Below are 21,490 nucleotides of genomic sequence, written 5' to 3'. Positions count from 1 at the left end.
CCCTGCTTCTGGGGTAGGGATCCTAACTCCTCCCCGACGTGCGCGTCACCCGGAAGTGACACAGACACGCTGGCCACGCTGGGGGCGGGGCCATGGCCATACAAGGGAAAACTCTATGGTTTTCCCTTGCATGGTCATGGCCCCGCCCCCAGCATGCCCAGCATCATAACGTCACTTCCTGGTGACGTGCGTGCGGTGCATGCGTGCTTTGCGCGCGTGCGCTCCGGGATCCACCCAATCTAGCAGGAGGGAAGGAGAGGGGCGGTTGTGGACCACACACTTGCAAAAAGACTCTTTAAAGGGTCTTTTTACGAGCGGGGTGGGGGCTGCAGTGCACGGGCTGTTTTTTCCCAGCCCTGCATGCCGCAGCCCCTTTAAAGGGTCTTTTTGCAAGCCAGGCATGTGGCCCATGACCGCCCCTCTCCCTCCCTCCTGCTAGATTAAAAGGGCCCTCCGGCTGATTGGTGGGCCACGTGGTCCCCGCCAATCAGCTGAAGCCCTTTAACCCGGGCAGGAGGAGAGGGAAAGGGGTGGCCGGGCAGGTGATGTCTCTTGGGGGTGGGACTTGGGGGCATCCCCGCCCACTCAGGAAGCCCCCCCCCCAAATCCCCGTGCCGAATCGATGGAGGGACCTGGCAACCCTGCGTGTGTGACTTTGGGGCTCTGTCCACAGGATCATCTTTGACATTTTGTCCCGACTATGCAGCACATCTATCCAGCACGGTGTAGTAGTTAAAGTGTCTAACATCTTGGAGACCCCAGTCCAAATCCATGGAAGCTCACTAGGTGATCATGGGCCAGTCACACGCTCTCAGCCTAACCTACCTCACAGGGTTGTTGTGAGGGCAAAGTGGGGGAGAGGGAAACGATGTCAGCCACTTTGGGTCCACGCTGGGGAGAAAGGTGGGGTACGAATAAAGTAAGCAAATAAGCCCCCAGAGGTTTTGTGCCACGCGTAGCTTTCCACTTTCTTCTCTTTTCCTCCTCCTAGTTTATATGAAATCAGGCAATGGGTGAAGGCGCTAAAGCCCAGCGGAGGCTGCAACCTGTTGAAAGCTCTGAAGAAGGCTCTCTTGCTGAAAGGCCTGGATGCCCTGGTCATCATCGCAGGGAGCTGGTAGGTCTCTGTCTGAATGGGTGGCTCTGATTTCACTAAAAACAATTGAGCCTTGAGCATCCCGGCTATTTATGAAAGGGAGCCTCATCCTCATGTGTCCGGAAAGTCATAGATGACAGAACGTTATCTATAGATGACTTTTACACCCCTGGGAGAGCATTGCACTCGTCACAGGACAACGCGCTGGTGGCCCCCGGCCCTAGAGGGATCTAGCTGTCCTCGGTCAGGGCCCGGTGGAACTCTCTGCCCAATCACGTCAGGGCCCGGGGGGAGTTCCGCAGGGCCTGCAAGGCAGAGACGTTCCGCCAGGCGTTTGGCTGAGGACAGCGACGTTTTTGCATCATGGGCGGCACCCTACCCGGACCCCCTGCTCCTTACAGAGCTCCCTCCCTCCCCTGCGCTTGCGGAGCACCCGCGGACCAGATATGGGAGGGAAATCAATGATAACAGGGTTGGAACACTTTCCCTATGAGGAAAGGTTAAAGCGCTTAGGGCTCTTTAGCTTGGAGAAAAGACGACTGAGGGGTGACATGATTGAGGTTTACAAGATTATGCATGGGAAAGAGCAGGTAGAGAAAGAGGTACTTTTCTCCCTTTCTCACAATACAAGAACTCGTGGGCACTCCATGAAACTGCTGAGCGGTCGGGTTACAACGGATAAGAGGAAGTACTTCTTCACCCAAAGAGGGATTAACACATGGAATTCACTGCCACAGGAAGTGGTGGGTGCTACAAGCATGGACGGCTTCAAAAGGGAATTAGATAAGCATATGGAGCAGAGGTCCATCAGTGGCTATTAGCCACAAGGTATAGATAGGGGCTCTGGGGCAAGGGATGCTCTGTCTTCTTGGTGCTTGGGGGGGGGGATCAACAGTGGGAGGGCTTCTAATGTCCTGGCCCCACTGGTGGACCTCCTGATGGCACTGGTATTTCTGGCCACTGTGTGACACAGAGTGTTGGACTGGATGGGCCTTTGGCCTGATCCAACTTTGGCGTCTCTTATGTTCTTATGTCTCTTATGTGCTTAAATACAAGAAATGTTAGCCACTTGCTCTAATTACTGGATCATTTGCTGGATACGGTTTTTAGGGTTTTAAACTTTGTACGTCGCCCAGAGCCCTGCAATCGTGGGGGTTAGGCGATTAATAAATGTAATGTAATAATAAATAAATAAAGAGAGAAACTAACACAGAGACTCTCTTCAAACTGCCTTTGTATTCCACCTTAGTAGCTGGTTGCTAATGGATTTTTACCTGTCATTTCAGACGGACCTGTCTTAGTAGCCAGCTGCGAGCAGAATTTATTTGCCTGTTCATACAAACCTGCTTGCTTTTGAGGGAAACTGTTTTTTATCCATTTTCAACACCTTTGCTGCACTTCTGAATCACAGTGGTGTGCTGCTTAAAATGCCCATAGCGCTTCCTACAATGCTGCCCCCCCCCCCCCGCTGCCCCTTTTTGCTGTGTGATCTTCCTTGTACTTCAAAAAGTCATTCTCAGGTGAGTGCTATAGTGGCACCATTGAGATGCATTGACTCCACCTTAGAACGTATAAAAAGAGTACAAGGAAGATTGTGTGGCGAAAAAGGGCAGGGGGGGAAAGCAGCACTGTTTGAAATGACCACAGCACTTCAGAGATGGCTCATTAACGGAAGGAAATTTGCTGTATGAACCCCCTGTCCCTGTGTTGCTTTGCTCGAAATAGTGCTAATAATGAATAACATCCGGTTTAGCCAGTTTGATGTAGTGGTTAGGAGCGTGGACTCTAATCTGGGAGAACCAGGTTTGATTCCCCTCTCCTCCACATGCAGCTGCTGCTGGTGTGACCTTGGGCCAGTCACAGTTCTCTCAGAACTCTCTCAGCCCCACTTACCTCACAGGGTGTCTGTTGTAGGGAGGGGAAGGGAAAGGAGATTGTAAGCCACTCTGAGACTCCTTCAGGTAGTGAAGGACGGGGTATAAATCCAATCTTCTTCGAAAATGAAAAGGGCCACTGGGAGTGCATCCACGTAAGAGTCTTAATCACTGTTCAAGTAAGCATAAGAAGATGCAGAATCAGGCCACAGGTTTCTCTTGGAAATCTGTAGGGGTGGAAAGGGGGGGGAATTAACCCACAACCAGCCAAAAAGAGGTTAAGGGGGAAAATATATATGTAGAGGAAAATCAAGTGGTAATTGGCTATACTGGACCCAGAGGAAATAAATATCCTTATAAGGGGTATCCAGAAGTTTGAAAAGCCCCCTGAGGGGTTGCTATAACCTGCCTGCCACTTGACAGCACAGAATTATTATTCTGAAGGGGTACACAGACAATGAGCTACACTAATTTTATAAAACAGTCTCTCCGTCGATCGTAGGGCAAGAGGCCAACCGCTTTTCGACATTAGCTTTGTCATGGACACAGGAGAGCGTTGCAGTTTTGAACCTTTTGTTTAGTGGGTTGGGCACAGAGGAATACGGCAATGTCTCTGTCCATTTCTGTCTTCCATTTGCTGAACTGATATTTACGTATGTTTTAAACCAGCCCAGATCAGTCCTCTGAAATCTTGTCTGATTATATCCAGCAATGTACGCTGGGGAGAGATCTGCTGATCCAGACGGTGGCCTACGAGTGCAGCAGCCAGGTGCCTCCCGTAAGTTGTCCTTTTGGGCTTCTCCCACTGGGTTCCTATTGAAGCAGACCTAGAGACCTTGACACCACTGTTGTGTGGCGCATATTTACCATGCTTCTGTATTACTTTTCAATGAAATCATTATACACCAGGGCTCCCCAACGTGGTGCCCGCCAACACCTTTCTGGTGCCCACCAAGTATTTTTAGCAAGTGCGTGGGGCCGGGTGGCGCATTCGCCCAGCGGGGCTTCTGATTGGCCGCTGAAGATACAGGTAGCGGTGCAGATTAAAATATTGTTTCAGCAGCAGCTGTGCCCCTGGTGTTCGTTTTAGTCTCCCTCACTCCACTTTCCCAGTGTATTTCTTTAAAATTAGCCCTCTTCTCCCCTGCTCTTGGCCTTCCTTTTTTGTGTGTGGCTCCCCCTCATGTGCCAACCATTCTGAGGTTGCGCCTACTAGAGCTGCAGATGGCGGGGAATGGGTGTGCGCACACGCTTACTGGGAGCAGGGAGGGAACGTCTCCCGTTTCAGTGGCGTGCCTATGTGACCAAGGGTTACCACCCCCTGCTTTCTCTGGATCCTGCCCGCCAGCGGCCAGCTGACTGGTGGGAGGAAGTTCTCCCCACCCACCCCCAACGGAGATGGAATCTGCAGCGAGCTGATGTCACCCGGAAGTGACATTGAGGGGTTGTTGCACTCTGGTTTTGGGCAAAACTTTATGGTTTGAGGGTGATTATACCGCAGTTTTGTCCAAAACCCAGGGCATTGCCCCTGATGGCACCAACATTCATTTCTGGGTGATATATGCACATCGCACAATGCCAAATGCCCCCCAATCCCCCCACCAGCATGGCGATTGGACCTGGTGACCCTAACATGACGCAGATGTGACATTGGCACGTCAGGGACATGGTGGGGGGGGGCAATGCTCTGGTTTGGGAGCAAAACTCTATGGCAAAATTAGCTTCTACCACAGAGTTTTTGCCCAAAAACCAGAGCGTCCCCCCAATGTTCCCGACGTGCCTATGTCCCTTCCGGGTCACATAGGCATGCTGCTGAAATGCTGGGCATTCCTCCCTTTTTGGGGGAGGTGGGGCCTGGCAGCAGGAGACCCCCACCAGTAGGGTCTGACATCCCTAAGCTCAAAAACTAGTTGAATCCGACTCTAGGGGGCGGTGCTTATCTCCGTTTCCAAGCCAAAGAGCCAGCGCTGTCTGAAGACTCCTCCATGGTCATGTGACTGGCATGACTAAACGCTGAGGCCCACGGAACGCTGTTACCTTCCCACCGAAGTGGTACCTAATTAACTACTTGCAATGTCTTGCTTTCGAACTGCTAGGTTGGTAGGAGCTGGAACTAGAGACGGGAGCTCACTCCGTCACGCAGCACACTCGGGTCTCGAACTGCCAAACAACAGACCTTCTGGTCTGCAGCTCAGCATCTTAACTTCTGAGCCACTGTAGCTCTAGCACCTACCAACTTGTGTCCGAATTCCAAAAGTGCACAAAGCTCAAAAAGGTGGAGTATAACAGAAGACAAATGAGATCCATAAGTAGAGTTGCCAACATGGAGATCCCCTGCTATTATGATGGATCTCCAGGCAACAGAGATCAGTTCCCCTGGAGGAAATGGGTGCTTGAGAAGGCGGGCTCTATGGCCTTGTGCCCTGCTGAAGCCCCTCCCCTCCCCAAACTCCACCCTCCCCAGGCTCCACCCCCAAACGCTGGGATGTGAACCAAGCTCAGTCCAGCACACTAACCATGAGACATCTCTACGCCAGTTGCAGATGCGCATCTACATTAAAAGATGCATTCAAGTTCCGCAGGGGGTGGATGATCCTGCCTGTGTGGATCTGTGTGGATCATGGGAACAATCGCAGCACAAGTAGATTATTTATACGCATAAATCTCTCAGGCAATTTGTGTCACATAAGCTTAATTTCTCCTTGATGGCTCTGAAAATAGGTTTCCCTTTTATTGCCAGGAAGAGTTATGTGCCACCTGCACATATAAATGGGTGGGGATGAGGCTGAGGCAACTAGAGGCAGTGTGGTATGGCGTTTAGCGCGTCGAACTAGGAACTGGGAGACACAGGCTGGAGTCCCCACTCTGCCACGGAAGCTCTCTGAACGTCAGAAGAGCCTTGCGGGATCCGACCAGTGGTCCATCTAGTCCAGCATCCCTTCTCACAGAGTGATCAACCGATTCCTCTGAAGGTCTGACAACAGGGCACGGAGGCCGAGGCCTTCCCCTGGTGTTGCCTCCTGGCACACTGGGTTCAGGGGTTTACTGCTTCTGAAGATGGAGGTTCCCTTTAGTCACCACGGCTGGTATCTCCTTACAGAGACGCCCTCCATGAATCTGTCTAATCCCCTGTCCAAGCCACCTGTGCCTCGTCACTCTCTTTCAGCCTAACTTACCTCAGAATGTTGTTACGAGCATTAAATGAAAGAGAGGAAAGCTGCGTAAGATGCTTTGGGTGCCCATTGGGAAGAAAGGTGTAGCCTGAATGAAGTAAATAACAGAAATAAAATAATAAACTAGACAAACAGCAGCAAAGACTGATTTGGGGGAGATCTTTTTACATTTTTCTAACTTCACAGTAGGAGCTGCGGTGGCTCAAGTGGTTAAGACGCTGAACTGTAGGCAGTGGAAGGTCTGTAGTTTGGCAGTTCGAGACCCAAGTGCCGCATGACGGAGTGAGCTCCCGTCTCTGGTCCCAGCTCCTGCCAACCTAGCAGTTCGAAAGCAAGAAATTGCAAGTAGATAAATAGGTACCGCTTTGGTGGGAAGCTAACAGCGTTCCGTGCACCTCGGCGTTTAGTCATGCCGGCCACATGACCACGGAAATGTCTTCGGACAGCGCTGGCTCTTCGGCTTTGAAACGGAGATGAGCACCGCAACCCTAGAGTCGGACTCGACTGGCTTTCGAACAAGGGAACCTTTACCTTTACCTTAACTTCACAGTCGTCTGCCCACCTGTCTGTACATAGCAGCTGAGCCCTTTTTGTGGGATAGGAGTATGACGAGGAGCTGGTCTAGTCACAGGGTTGCCAGCTCTGGGGTGGGAAATCCCTGGATATTTTGGGGGTGGAGCCTGAGGAGGGGGGAGGGGGAGGGCTTGGGGAGGGGAGGGACTCCGATGGGGTATGACGCCATAGAATCCACCTTCCAAAATGGCCACTTTCTCCATGTGAACTGACCTCTGTCACCTGGAAATCAGTTCTAATCCTAGGATATCTCCAGCCACTACCTGGAAGTTGACAACCCTGTCTATAGGCCGTCCTGCTTCTGTGGCCAATAATTTCCTTTCTTGCCCTGAACACGCAGGCTGTTTTAAAAAGCGTCACTGAAGCTGTCGGCGGCCATTACCACAGCTGCTCCACAAGAGACCAGGTAGGTCTGACGGGGGGGGGGGGCTCCCTTTGTGCCCCAGCCACGAGGCTGCTCTTTTCTGAGAGGTTCTTGGGATGCCAACTCCCCATCACTCGAGGAATTAACAAAACGGGCAGTGTTCTTGGGAGCCAATGATTTGGGTCATGCGTCATCTGAGATACAAGGTCCCAAACACGATTTCCTCTGGACCCCAGACAGGCTTGCAACACGCCCCTACTAGTGCCTGCAGATACTCTTATCAGTCATAGAATAAAATCTGATTCATTTCTGGAATAAAAAGAGTCCATTTGTGCTACAGTTTGGTGTAGTGGTTAGGGGCAGGGACTCTAATCTGGGAGAACCCGGTTTGATTCCCCTCTTCTCCACATGTATTTATTTTTAAATTAGATTTACGAGGCCACCCTTCCCTACAAGTAGGGCTCAGGGCAGCTTACAACAGAATAGCATACAATAAATTTAAACCAACATTAAAACTACCCCAAAGCAGATCAATAAATAAAACAGCACGCAGTCCAAGATGGCAGGGAAAAGGGAGGTTCTGAGGGATGGGGAGAGTATAGGAGGGTGCCAGATGTCACCCTGTCCTCATCCGAAGGCCTGGTGGAATATCTCTGTCTTACCTGCCCTGGAGAAAGGTAGTAATTCTGCCCAAAAAGCTCTGGCCGTGGTTGAGGACAGCTGGATCTTGGGCTGGGGACCACGAGGAGGTTCTTATTCCCTGAGCGTACTACTCTTCCATGGGCGTACTGAGAACTTTGCAGCTGCTGGTATTACCTTGGGTCAGTCATAAGTTCTTTCGGAGCTGTTCTCTCAAGGGCAGTTCTCAAAAGAGCTCTCTCAGCCCCACCTCCCTCACAGGGTGTCCGTTGTGGGGAGGGGAAGAGAAAGGAGATTGTAAGCTGCTCTGAGACTCCTTCGGATAGTGAAGGGCGGGGGTATAAATCCAATCTCCTCCTCCTCCACCTCCTCCTCTTCTGGGGGCTTGACTCCCCATTTTATTCCCACGATTCCACTGTGTTGATGTTACAACAGTGACAAGCAATTAAAAAGAAAGCTGATTGTTTTTTTGTTCCCTTTCTGTGTCCTGGTGACCTCAGAGTTATGACAGCAGTGATCTGGACAAGATCCTTGGTGAGCGCAGAAAATCTGAGGACTTGCTCAACATCATAAATAAAATCTATAAGGGAAGGGTCGTGGGCCATGCATGTTTTAGTTTAATGCCAGAGGTAAGTGCCTGATTGATTTTTGTTGAGATTATAAGAGCCCTGCTGGATCAGACCGGTGGTCCATCTAGTCCAGCAACCTGTTTCCCCCCGATACAGCCAGATATCCCCAGAAGGCCTCCATGTAGGGCACAAAGGCCGAAGCCTACCCCTGTTCCTAAAAAGGTAAAGGTTTCCCTTGTTCAAGAGCTAGTCGAATCCGACTCTAGGGGGCGGTGTTCATCTTCATTTCCAAGCCGAGGAGCCGGTGCTGTTGGAAGTCTTCTCCATGTGACCATGTAAGACTAAACGCCAAGGTGCGTGGAAAACTGTTACCTTCCCACCAAAGCAGTACCTATTTATCTACTTGCAATTTCTTGCTTTCAAACCGCTAGGTTGGCAGGAGCTGGGGCCAGAGATGGGAGCTCACTCTGTCACGCAGCACTCGGGTCTCGAACTGCCATGCTACAGACCTTCTGGTCTGCAGCTCAGCATCTTAACCTCTGAGCCACTGTGGCCCTTACCCCTGTTCCTACCCTCCAACAACAACTGATATTCAAAGGTATACTGCCCCTGTACAGGGAGCTTCCCTTCATCCTTCATGGGCAATAGCTACTGTTCTCTGGGTCTGGGTCTAATCCTCCTTTTAAGGCCATCTCAGGTTAGGGGCCAAGTTAGTCATGGACAGTGTGATGAAGTGCTTACTTTTTGTCTCTCCTTCTCAACAGCTTGATTAGGTGACTGGATTCTAATTTTTTTTTGAGGAGAGAAAATTCTGTGTCTGCTTTCCCCGCCCCATGCATACTTTTATAAACTTTATCAAATGCCATCTAAGATGTCTCTTTGTAAATTGAAAAGGCCCATATCCTGCACCTTTCCCTCAAAGGGAAGGCTGTACAACCCCCTAGGCCATGTTGATTCCCATGTTCTGCACCTTTTCTAGCTCCACGCTATCCTTTATGTGGGGGGCCAGGGTTTCACTAGAACTGGGTGGTTTTGTGTGTGTTGTTGTTGTTTTTTTAATCCAGCTCGCTCAGATGGTCCCAATTTTAAATATCTATTTAGAGCTCCACAGAGGTTGTGCCATTTTCTCCGGCCAGCTTGCTGCCAAAGCCACCGAACCACGAAGGACCTCTTGTGATACAAATCCCAGATTTCCTGGCCAAAACTTCAGCAGAATGGTTAAAAACCAATGGGCTGAAAGGTAAGGTAAGCCAGAGGGGCTTTGTGGGGAATAAGACAAACGTCACTCAGTGCTTAATTGCTTGTTGATGTGTATTTGTATTTCACCTTCCTTCTCCCACGGAAATTACAGTGGCATAAGTGAGGGGTGTGTGTCTCCCATCCAAGCACTGACCAAGCCTTTCAACGAGGGCGCTGTTCAGACCCAGCCTGGGATCTGACGGAAACAATTTCTACTTTCTTTTTTCTTTTTGCTGCAGCCAAGAAGCTGAGCCTGTACCAAGTTCTGGCACCAAATGCATTTTCCCCTGTGGAAGAATTTGTCCCGATTCTTCAGAAAACAGTGTCATCAACTCTACATGAAGTGAGTGGGGAAATCCTAGTTAAAAGCTTTTTTCCAAAACCGGCTTGTGTGCTTAAGGTTTTCTAAGTGAGCCATTCCTGTGTCCATCCCTGAACCCTTCCTCATAAGTCTCAGCAGACACACGAGGAATATGTCAGGTATTGGCTGGGTGGGGGGGATGGATGACCAGGAGGACTGGGGACTGCAGACCAGAGGTAGAGAGAGGGAGTGGGGGGCCAGAAGAGGGATGTTTTTTTCCCTACGAGTCCTCTTAACGCAGTTTCCCTCTAAGCTGTGCAGGTGAGCAGTGGCTCATTAACACAGGAAGCCCCGCTTGGCAGCAGTCTGGAGCCGCATCTGGTCTCGCACTGCCCATTGTCCGTTTTCAGATTGCAGCAGTTATATTCTGTTCCGGATGTGAACTGCTATGCTCAGTGGAGGGGGGAGGGGATTAGAGGGAACATTGCTCGTAAGTCTCCCCCTTCCATGGCGATAGATCAAGATGGGTCGCCGTGTCAGTCTGTCGGTAGCAGCAGAATAGACCAAGCGTCCAGAAGCACCTTGAAGACTAACATTTGTGGCAGGGGAGGAGCTTTCGTGAGTCAGTGCTCACTTCTTCAGTGACTCATGAAAGCGCCTACCCTGCCACAACTTTTGTTAGACTTTAAGGTGCTTCCGGATGCTTGGTCTATTCTGAGGCTCCCCCTTGTTATTAAGCATAATTGAATGGTATGGACTGGAATGGAATTGCTGTGAACACCTGAATCCAGAGGTATCCCCTTCCCTCTGCCCTCTGAGCAGCCTTCACAAAAGCAGAGGGAAGAGAGGCAGCCCCCCGCTGGTCCACACACCCTCTCTGTGTTCAGGCGTTTGAACTGAGAGTGGAGCCAGAGAGATGCTGCCAAGTCGGAGCCTCAAGAAACATCCATCCTGTCCAGCTCCGCTTGACTTCTCACGTGATCCAGACATCATTAACTCTGGGATTTTCCCTCCTTCCTCCTTTCAGAAAGCGATGATGCAGTTTGAGTGGCACGATGGGACCGTTAAAAATGTCCACGTAGATCCACCGATATTGTACGACTACCAGGTGAGCTCAAGGAAATGGGGACCCTGCCTGTATAGGTGCATCCAAGGCCCCTGGGTGAGATGCTCTCAGTGAGCTCTACCTCCGACTGTCTTTCCACTCATCATTGGTTGACTCTGACCCTTTCTGCACTGGGACCTCAGGTTTTCTCCGTCTTCAACTTGCGGCCGTTTACCTTGCTGTTATCTCTGTTCACCTGTTGTTTTCTGCACCTGATTTTGTCCCGCTCCAATTTGCTCGCCTGCCCCAGGTTATAAATTCTGCATTGCAAAGAGTAAACCCGGATTTAATGTCCTAGGTATGGCGGGAAAGGGGCAGGGAGGATCGAAACGGAGTTAAAAAATCTACACTCAAATCTGCACCGGGGCCACTGTGGATTGCGGGGAAGCCCGTGGCAAAACAGGATCCATATACCCCCGGGGGCAGCAGCCGTCTGAACCTGGGTGTCAGCTAGCTGCCAAAGAGTTCTGTGTAATGTTTGTATACTCCCTTGATGCCAGCCTTTCTTCCCCCTGCTATTGCTTGATGCCGACATTCCATTCTATGAACGCTAGTAGTATGCTTTGTAACGTATTATCTTCCAAGGTTAACAGGTGCGGAGTGGTGTCTTTTGCTGTTATCTGTAATGAGCTAGCGCATGGGAATGAAATAATTGTTTATCTGTTTCAGGCCGTTGGGCTCCCAGGCTTTTCGGCGCGAGGTTTAACAGACCCGTGAAAGCGGGAACCATATTGATTGGTTATGTCTTTGTATGAATCTGTTTATTATCTTGTGCCCTCCACTATTGGGTCATTCTAAACACTCCTGTTGTTCTAGCTTCTTCATTGCTTTAATAAACACTACTGCTTTATACACGTGTGTTCATCTGAATGCGTGGAGGATCGGACACTGGGGTGACCACAATATAATTCAGAATCGACAAAAAAACTGGGATAAAAAGAGGGGTGAACTTGAGTGTAGTGCAGACTAGCTAGTAGGAGACTAGGAGACAGCGTTGAACCAGGATTAAAGGTCTAGTGCGGAAAGGGCCTGATCCGTTCTTCCTCCTAAAGAGGCTGCACCACCTCTCACAGCTTGTTCTTGCAAAGACAACAGTCAAGCAGGCAGGGACAGTCGAAAGGAGTAGTCGGGAGGCTTCAGGGGTCAGCAGCAAACCCCCTGCTGGGATGGGACCTCAGCAGTTGCCCTGTGATGCCGACCACCAGTGTCCGCTCTGATTATTATTGTCCTGGCATCAAGTGGCCAGAGTATTGATATGCAGACAGCAAGGCCACAAAGATACTTGCCTGGTTTTTTTTGTGAGTGGCAGCCTTGTTTAAACAAAATGCTGGGCAAAACAAAGAGAATTTAATTAAAAACTCCAAAGATGAACAGCTGCTGTGTTGTTCCCCAAATTCAAAACTCACCCACCCCAAGTCTCAAGGTGCAGTTGTGACTTCTGGAAGCCAGAGGTGAAGGACCAGTAGCCTTGTGGAAGGATGTTGCAGAGGGAGGAAACTGCTGCTTCTAGTGACTGGCAGAAGACGCTCTCTTCTCAAGCAATGCTGGGGGGATGGGGGTTTCCTTTCAAAAGAAGTGCCAAGGAAAAGGGCCCACTACCCAGGTAGATTCAGCTGCCAGTGTATATTCATCTTCATGTGATCTCAGCTATGCTTGTGTTCTGCTTGCAGAAGCAGCTGACCAGGCTGGTGGGGAGGTATGAGAGACGCATCGAATGGCTCTCCATTGGTAGTAGAAGGATGTGGGGAACAGTTTGCGAAAGGAGGTAAATGAATTATTATTTTTATTTATTTTATTTCATTTATATCCTGCCCTCCCCGCATGCGGGCTCAGGGCGGCTTACACGGCACAACAGTGCAATAAAATATAACACATTGAAATAATCTAGGCACATGCAATAAAATTACACAATTATCCTCTTAAAAACACATTCAATAGTACCGGATGCATTGGTAGTTAAAAATACCCATTCGTTATCCTATCTCCCCGTGAGGTCAGCGAACTGTTGTCCTTTGCAAAATGTTGAAAACTTGCGTGCAGGATGAGTTGGGTTAGTCACTTTCCACTGCGAACTCACACAACCTGTTTGCCGTGGGGCTGGAGAGAAGACTGTATGTCGAAACAAAACATGGCAGAGTTCACTACCAAGGTATTGAAAAAGTAGGAGGAAGTGGGAGGGGACACCCCCAAAGCAGCTACCCTGATCCAGATATAGATTCGTAAGCACCCACTGTCTGCCAGGATTTTCTGGGAGGCTTTCAAAGCGAACAGCCTTTTAAAATCACAAGATAAAAAAGCAGCGGCAAAGTCAACGACTCAAAGCCCACCAAAGCCAACAAAAACAAGGCAGAAAAATAAAACCGGGTAATTAACAACCAAACAAAACAGAAACAGTCAAAGCAAGTAAAGCATGCAGCAAAAAAAAAACAACCCAATAAAAATATAGCAAGTGGGGAAATAAAAGGCTGACTTTTCAGTGCTGGCATTTCTCCTGTAGGGTCGTTCTCCTTATTGATGTCTCCGTAACAAATCTTCCGTACATCATTCATATCCAACATTCCCTGCGGCTTGTGCTGGAGGAGCAGATCGCAAGCAAGGACTGCTTCAATATCATAGCGTGAGTAAAATTGGGCAACATTTATGCTGAAGATTGACACTTTAGATCTAGGCAAGTCATTCTTTTTATTTATTTATTTATTTCCAACAATGCCAAGCAGCCTCCGATGGCGGCCTCCTCAGGCTGTGTTCCTTTGTTTCGTCGTTCACTTTTTTTGTGCTGCGTTCCTTGCAGTTTTGGAAAAGATGTTAAGCCCTGGCAACCGGAAATGGTTCCTTCGCACCCAGACAACTTAGAGCATGCCTGGAGGTAGGTAAACTTAATTGTAATCCCCCCCCCCACACACACACACTCCTAAGTAAGGTCTCATGGGTAAAAGGCCTGAGTTAGTCTCTTCTGTTTACTTATTTCCTGTGAGCAGCATCTTTGGATGGTACCTGGTTTCAGGTCAATGGGAACCACAAGGGCGCTAAACTTCTTGAGTAGGCTTGAGATGCCAAACATGCTTGGTATCAGAACAGAGTTTGAGTCCAGTGGCACCTTTAAGACCACCAGGGTTTAATTCTGGGTATCTGATGAAGTGTGCATGCACATGAAAGCTTATACCCAGAATTAAACTTTGTCGGTCTTAAAGGCGCCACTGGACTCCAACTTTGTTCTATTGCTTCAGACCAACACAGCTCCCCACCCGAATCTATATTTGGTATCAGAAAAACAGGAACAGTTAAAGGGATAACTACAGGACAGGATCCCAAGGAGAAAGAAGAGGAGGAGGAGGCGGCCCACTCGTGGACCTCCTGATGGCACCTGGCATTTTTGGCCACTGTGTGGTAGAGTGTTGGACTGGATGGGCCATTGGCCTGATCCAGCGTTGGCTTCTCTTATGTTCTTATGAGGAGGATTTATACCCTGCCCTTCACTTGGAGTCTCAGAGCGGCTTACAATCCCCTTCCCTTCCTCTCTCAACAATACCCTGTGAGGTCGGTGGGTCTGAGAGAGCTCTTTTGAGAACTGCTGTTAAGAGGGCAGCTCTGAGAGAACTGTGACTGACCCAAGGTCACCCAGCTGGCTGCATGTGAAGGCATGGGGAATCAAACCCAGTTCTTCAGATTACAGTCCGTCACTCTTAGCCACTACACCAAACTGAGGCAGGGAGTGTAGAATGGGTTCAGCATAAGATCAGTGTGTTCTCAGTGCTTATTTATTTATTTATTTATTAGTTTGATTTATATCCTGCCCTCCCAAAGGCTCAGGGCGGCTCACATGCGGCAAAGCCGAGTGCAAAATACAACAACAACAACAACAACAATAATAATAAATAGAACATTTAAAATCACAATAAAACCTTCCAATAATACGGTGCTATACCTATATTAATCATCCAAGATGGGGACAACCCCCCCAGGTTTGGTGGCCAGCTGTCTCAGTAGCGTGGTTTTCCACTACACTGTCTCAAACTTCTGCCAGGGCCCGCTTGCCCCCGTTCTTATAGGGCAGCCGATGACTTGCCACCTTGGTGGTAGAATAGTGGCGGTGGCGGCTCCTACTCGAACGCCTGGCGGAAGAGCTCCATCTTGCGGGCCCTGTGGAACTGCATAAGGTCCTGCACGGCCCGGATCTCCTGACTTTGGTGTCCTGACTGGGGAGTGTCAGCATGTCCACCCTTGCAGCCAAGAAAGGAGCTCCACATTTCCCGGAGCTACCCAACTAAAAGATACAGTTTTGCCCAAAGGAATCTGGATATAATGACTTGTAACCACATCCAGAGAAGAAAGCCTTGCTTAGGGCAATGTCCTGAACTCATGACCGGCTGATGCAGGGGAGTTGTAGAGCCGTTTGAGAGAGCATTGTTTATCTCAAAGTGGGAGACAGCCTCCACATTTTCTTGGTTGATTCCATGATTCCAAGGGAGAGTTTGATTCTTCCCAGAATACCCGTACTTAGGCAGACAAGATTTTTGGGCCCATTAAGGAAGGTGCATTATAGCAGCTGCCTTGTGGAGCCTGCTGCTTAGGTACCCAGAGGTGGAGTTTGGGGTTCAAAATGGAATCCGAGGGTCAAACAACACGTCACAATTTTTGACGTGGATCAGTCACATGTTAGCTGCGATTTTCTTTCTCTGAACTTGTTTACCAAGCGTGAAGGTTCCCAGTTTGGATCCGGGCTGTGGTGAATGAGGGAAAGGGGTCCCACTTCCCTGTCTTCCAGGCTATTTTCCTGACCTGAAAGGGCCCCAAGGGTCATTTCATTTTGAGAAATCAGTGTGGGAGGGAAGGCCGAAGATAAAGGACTGGCATCAGGGAGACAGCAAAACTGATTCTATGTCTCTCGTGTCCTATTTAAGCTCCTTTACCCAGCTTCTCGTTAACAGGAAGTACAATTCGCTCGCTCTTCCTTTCTCCGAGCTTTTAAGAAATGTCGAAAGCTACTTACAGGATTTGGAATCTGGGCTGCCAGTTGCGTGTTGGTGCCTGAGGTTAGCAAAGCCACCTGAGAGCTTTCAGTGTTTTTTTTTATTGTTTCTGTGACATACGTCTTCTAGATGGGTGCTGGCCCTGAAGTGTGAAGGCACTCGGAATGTCATGAGCGCTTTCCGAAGAGCAGTGGAGGTGGATTTCAGAGATAAAGACAAGCATGAGTCCCAGGGGATATACCTGCTGACCACGGGCATCCCTGATCAAGAGACAGTAAGCACGACTCCCAGTCTCTACTTTGATATGTCAACAATTACTTGTCGTAGCGCCAGAACTGATCTAGGGCCCCGGTCACATGGGCCGGATATCGCGGGGGGGAGGCGTGGCTGTTTGCCCCAGGGCAAAATAACGCGCGGTTGCGCCAGCAGACGTTCCGTGGAGGTCCCGTGGAAGGGGGGAGGTGCTGAGCACTCCACAATCCTGCGCCGCGGCAAAGAAGCGGCGCGGCAAACGGGTGTTTTGTTTTCCGGACACCAAAGTGTGCGCATGCCCCGTTGGGTGCTTGTGCGCATCCCATGGACAGTTTAAAAAAAACACCTTTATACGAGGGGGCATGGGCGGGCGCCGGAACTACCACCGGAAACGTAATCAGATGCCCGCCCTTGCCCCGTGGTTACCGGAAACTAGTACCTCCGAGGTACTAGTTTTTAACCGCGCGGCTTCGGCGGGAAGCCTCGGGTTCGCCACGGGAGCTCTACGCTTCCCAGATGTGGCGGTTAGATCATGCCCGGAAAATCCGCCTATCTTCCGTCTCTCTAGCATGCCTAATGCTCCATGTGACCGCAGCCTAGGTTAGTTTTGCGTGTGCAGAAGAACTTGACATGGAGGTATGTACTGGGGGAGATCGAACTGTCCCCAGCTTGGCAGCTCTGACTCACACTTGATAATCCAGCCACAGTTCCTGTCATGGAATCCCAACTCCACATGTCATTTTGGCCCTAACATTTTCTTTCTGCCTTTTAGCACGTGATTAGCTCTTATATGGCCGAGAGCTGCAGAGGGTGTGATCTGCAGCTTCATGTCTCTCTGTTCAGCACCGACGACTCTCTCTTGGATGGTGATATCCCGCCACGCTATGCAAGCCCAGAAGAAACAGCACTTGCTTTTAAGACCGTTGTGCGGGCTGCCGGTGGCCGGTTTCACTGGTTTGGAGAAACAGGTGCGATGGTGGTCTTTTTTTAAAAAAAAAAAATTGGTCCTACCTAACTCAGAGTTTACTCCAGTGGGGGGCAATGCTCCCTCTAAGCTGTGGAGTCTTGTGAGCAAAAATTCTACTTTGTGAGCTACTGGCATTAAAGTTGTGAGCAAGCGGTTTGGCTACTGCATAAATTAGTTTGGTCTGGAGCCATCCTTCCTGAGCTAAGATAAAAATGGTGTGAGCTGCAGGCTTAAAAACTGTGAGCTAGCTCACACTAACTCAGCTTAGAGGGAACACTGGTGTGGGGGGGTCCCTCTTTCATGTGCCACACAGCACACTGGCAGCTGATTTGAAGTGCTGAGGGAGAAGGAGGGTTTAGCTGTTCCCCTCATCCAAATAGTACCCGCTCCCTTCTCCTTGAAGAAACCTCTTGGACAAAGGGGCTGCAGAGAAGTGCATTCCTTGACTTACATATTTTTCTCCATTTTTAAAAAATGGGATTCTCCAAGTCTAAAAACTGATTTTCTATTGATTGGTTTTTATCCTGTCCTTTCTCCAAGAAGCGTTCTGCCCCCACCCCCACAAAAACATTGTTTTGTCCCTACAGCGCCCCAGTGAGCTGGCCGAAACACGTTAGGTCTATCTTATTAGCCCTTGTATGTTTATGTTTTTGTATTTGTATATGAGGTTTGAATGGGCCCTTGTTTGTTATTTTAATTTATGGTGAATAAATACATATATATATATTTGTATGTTTTATAATTAGAGTTTTAGAGTTGGCCCTTTTCCCCACTTGAAGCCGGCCATCCTAGGTGAGCTTCATTGCTGAGGGCGATGTGAACTTAGGCTTCCCCAGTTGTAGTTTGCCAGTCTAACCACTATACCGCACTGTGGCATAGTAGAATTTTAAGCTTCAGTTGACCAATCCTCACAGTAATTTCTCTATTTAACTTGCCACTGTTATGCCTAGCTGGGCCTTCGTAAAGAGATGTAAACATTCCCAGAACATTCCTCGCAGCGTCGGGGTTGCCGTGAGCAAGCTGCTTCCCTGTGGGGAGTTGATTACTGATCTGTTTCTGAGTTTAATTCATTTGCTAGCAGCATTGAAGTGTTTGGTGTAGTGGTTAAGTGTGCGGATTCTAATCTGGGGAGAACCGGGTTTGATTCCCCACTCCTCCACTTGCACCTGCTGATGTGACCTTGGGTCAGTCACAAGCTCTGGCACAGCTGTTCCTGAAAGGGCAGTTTGTGTCAGAGTTCTCTCAGCCCCACCCACCTCATAGGGTGTCTGTTGTGGGGAGGAGGAAGGGAAAGGAGTTTGTAAGCCACTCTGAGACTCCAAGTGAAGGGTAGGGTATAAATCCAATCTCTTCTTCTCTTCTTCTTCTTCCCTCTTTCATATTGCGTTCTGCCGCTTTGTCTCGGGTGGGCAGGCATCTACGAAAGCGATGACATCAGCAGCATTCTCTCTGAAATGGAGACAGCCGTCAACTATTCCCATAAGGTAGGCATTCGAAAGGTAACAGTTTCTCCTCAGAAATGGCTCCAGAGTGGTCATTCAGGAACGGTTTTGCCACCTCTAGAAGCCAAACTTTACATGGCAACATAAGTGTTCTGGATTTTTTCCCTTGTCCTTTCTTCCATGGTTTGTTTTTTGAAAGGAAAAAAAGTGAGTGTTCCTGTTGTGTACCCAGGGAGACCGCGCACACGGTCAGGCCCACGCAAGGTCATACGGACTGGTGGAGCTTCGCATCTAGGTACAATAGAAGTTAAAGATCCAAGGATTAGCCAACCAGCCAGCCCGGATCCTAAAGGGAACCAATATGGGGAGTTGTTTGTAAATAAACCTATCAGGGTAGTGTGTGTGTGTGTGGGGGGGTGTGTGGTTAAGAACGGGAATCTAAGGGGGCCATGGGTCCTGCTTAAGTATCTGACGTTCTCCTGTGCATGAATAAAGTATGAGCTGATATCACTACACCATGGCTCAGTCTCAGGACTTTATAGTTCCAGAGGAATTTTGTTGGCAAACAAATATGTGAATGTGTGTTTCTTTTTCTTTGTTTTCTTTTTTTTGTATTTTTTTGTATTTTTCGAGTGTGTGTGTGTGAGAGAGAGAAAGAGAGAGAGTGTGAGAGAGAGAGAGAGCCCCCGCCTCCCGAATGCTGGTATTCCAAGGAGGTCTCCCATCCAAGTACTTGCCGGAGTCGACCCTGCTTAGCTTCCGAGATTTTACAAGATCGGACTTGCCTGTGCTATTCAGTTCAGAGCCAGGGCTTTTTTTTGGGCTCACTGGAATGGAGTTCCTGAACCTCTTTGACAAAATTACTTTTGCACGGAATGCTGTTACCTTCCCACCGAAGTGGTCCCTATTTATCTACTTGCAATTTCTTGCTTTCGAACTGCTAGGTTGGCAGGAGCTGGAACTAGAGACGGGAGCTCACTCCGTCATGCGGCACCCGGGTCTCGAACTGCTGAACTACCGACCTTCCACAGCCTGCAGTTCAGCGTCTTAACCACTTGAGCCACCGCAGCTCATAAAGAGATACAAACATTCCCAGAACATTCCTCGCAGTGTCAAGGCAGGAGTATCTCTGGGGTTGCCATGAGCAAGCTGTTTCCCTGTGGGGAGTTGATTATTGATCTGTTTCTGAGTTTAATTCATTTGCTAGCAGCATTGAAGAGTTCCGCTTCCCGCTTTCATATTGCGTTCTGTCGCTTTGTCTCGGGTGGGCAGGCATCTACGAAAGCGATGACATCAGCAGCATTCTCTCTGAAATGGAGACAGCCGTCAACTATTCCCATAAGGTAGGCATTCGAAAGGTAACAGTTTCTCCTCAGAAATGGCTCCAGAGTGGTCATTCAGGAACGGTTTTGCCACCTCTAGAAGCCAAACTTTACATGGCAACATAAGTGTTCTGGATTTTTTCCCTTGTCCTTTCTTCCATGGTTTGTTTTTTGAAAGGAAAAAAAGTGAGTGTTCCTGTTGTGTACCCAGGGAGACCGCGCACACGGTTAGGCCCACGCAAGGTCATACGGACTGGTGGAGCTTCGCATCTAGGTACAATAGAAGTTAAAGATCCAAGGATTAGCCAACCAGCCAGCCCGGATCCTAAAGGGAACCAATATGGGGAGTTGTTTGTAAATAAACCTATCAGGGTAGTGTGTGTGTGTGTGGGGGGGTGTGTGGTTAAGAACGGGAATCTAAGGGGGCCATGGGTCCTGCTTAAGTATCTGACGTTCTCCTGTGCATGAATAAAGTATGAGCTGATATCACTACGCTTTGCCTCAGTCTCAGGACTTTATAGTTCCAGAGGAATTTTGTTGAGGCAAACAAATATGTGAAACAGAAATTTGTGTTTCTTTTTCTGTATTTTTTTGTATTTGTGTGTGTGTGTGAGTGAGAGAGAGAGAGAGAGAGAGAATCCTGCCTCCCAACTGCTGGTATTCCAAGGAGATCTCTCATCCAAGTGAGTGTGAGAGAGAGAGAGAGCCCCCGCCTCCCGAATGCTGGTATTCCAAGGAGGTCTCCCATCCAAGTACTTGCCGGAGTCGACCCTGCTTAGCTTCCGAGATTTTACAAGATCGGACTTGCCTGTGCTATTCAGTTCAGAGCCAGGGCTTTTTTTTGGGCTCACTGGAATGGAGTTCCTGAACCTCTTTGACAAAATTACTTTTAAAATGTTTAAAAGTTTATGAGTTTTCAATATACAGATTGAAAACATCATTTCCCGCACCACTTTTTCAAAAAGCAAAACCCTGCTTCCATCTCATACTTCCAAGTGTTTGGAAATCTGCATTTCTTTCTTGGGAGTTACAGTTCAGCAGCCTCAACCTGTGGCCATATAGGAAGCAAACCTTTCCCTTTCTTTAGACACTGAAACCAAACAACCTCTCTCCCCAAAGTAAACAGCCAATTCCACCCCCAATGGCAGCCAATGGCAGTTTGGTGAACCAGTTTGGTGTAGTAGATAAGTGCGCGGACTCTAATCTGGGAGAACCAGGTTTGATTCCCCACTCCTCCACTTGCAGCTGGTAGATGACCTTGGGCAAGCAATAGTTCTGTCGGAGGTGTTCTTGAAAAAGAGCAGTTTCTGTCAGAGCTCTCTCAGCCCCACCTACCTCACAGGGTGTCTGTTGTGGGGAGGGGGAAGGAAAGGAGATTGTAACCGCTCTGAGACTCTGAGTGAAGGACGGGCTATAAATTAAATCTCTTCTTCTTTTTCTTCATTGTGATTGATCCTAGCACCTATGGCAGCCATTTTGTGATTAGCCCTAACTCCCATAGCAGCCATTTTGTGGTGACTTCCACTACCCCCTTCTCAAAATTTCAAAAGTGCCTGTAAATTCAACAAGGTTGGGTAGTAGCTTCAGCATGACATGAATTAATA

General features: G+C 49.0%; 1 protein-coding gene across 1 annotated transcript in view; it reads left to right on the top strand.

The window, feature by feature from the left end:
- VWA3A (von Willebrand factor A domain containing 3A) overlaps positions 1-21,490 on the top strand; it is a 60,631-nt gene that overhangs the window by 13,108 nt on the left and 26,033 nt on the right. Inside the window, exons 8-20 of the mRNA XM_015426191.1 lie at positions 992-1,117; positions 3,640-3,748; positions 7,057-7,122; positions 8,220-8,348; positions 9,390-9,528; positions 9,767-9,870; positions 10,856-10,936; positions 12,604-12,698; positions 13,431-13,550; positions 13,725-13,799; positions 16,033-16,177; positions 16,928-17,123; positions 18,536-18,606. Of these exons, the coding sequence (XP_015281677.1) occupies positions 992-1,117; positions 3,640-3,748; positions 7,057-7,122; positions 8,220-8,348; positions 9,390-9,528; positions 9,767-9,870; positions 10,856-10,936; positions 12,604-12,698; positions 13,431-13,550; positions 13,725-13,799; positions 16,033-16,177; positions 16,928-17,123; positions 18,536-18,606 (1,456 nt within the window). The remainder of the gene's footprint in view (positions 1-991; positions 1,118-3,639; positions 3,749-7,056; positions 7,123-8,219; positions 8,349-9,389; positions 9,529-9,766; positions 9,871-10,855; positions 10,937-12,603; positions 12,699-13,430; positions 13,551-13,724; positions 13,800-16,032; positions 16,178-16,927; positions 17,124-18,535; positions 18,607-21,490) is intronic.

This window comes from Gekko japonicus, unplaced genomic scaffold, assembly GCF_001447785.1.
Source record: "Gekko japonicus isolate JY-2015 unplaced genomic scaffold, Gekko_japonicus_V1.1 scaffold384, whole genome shotgun sequence".
NCBI lineage: Eukaryota > Metazoa > Chordata > Lepidosauria > Squamata > Gekkonidae > Gekko > Gekko japonicus.
The sequence above is the reverse complement of the archived record's forward strand: the minus strand, read 5'-3'. Positions and strand labels throughout refer to the sequence as shown.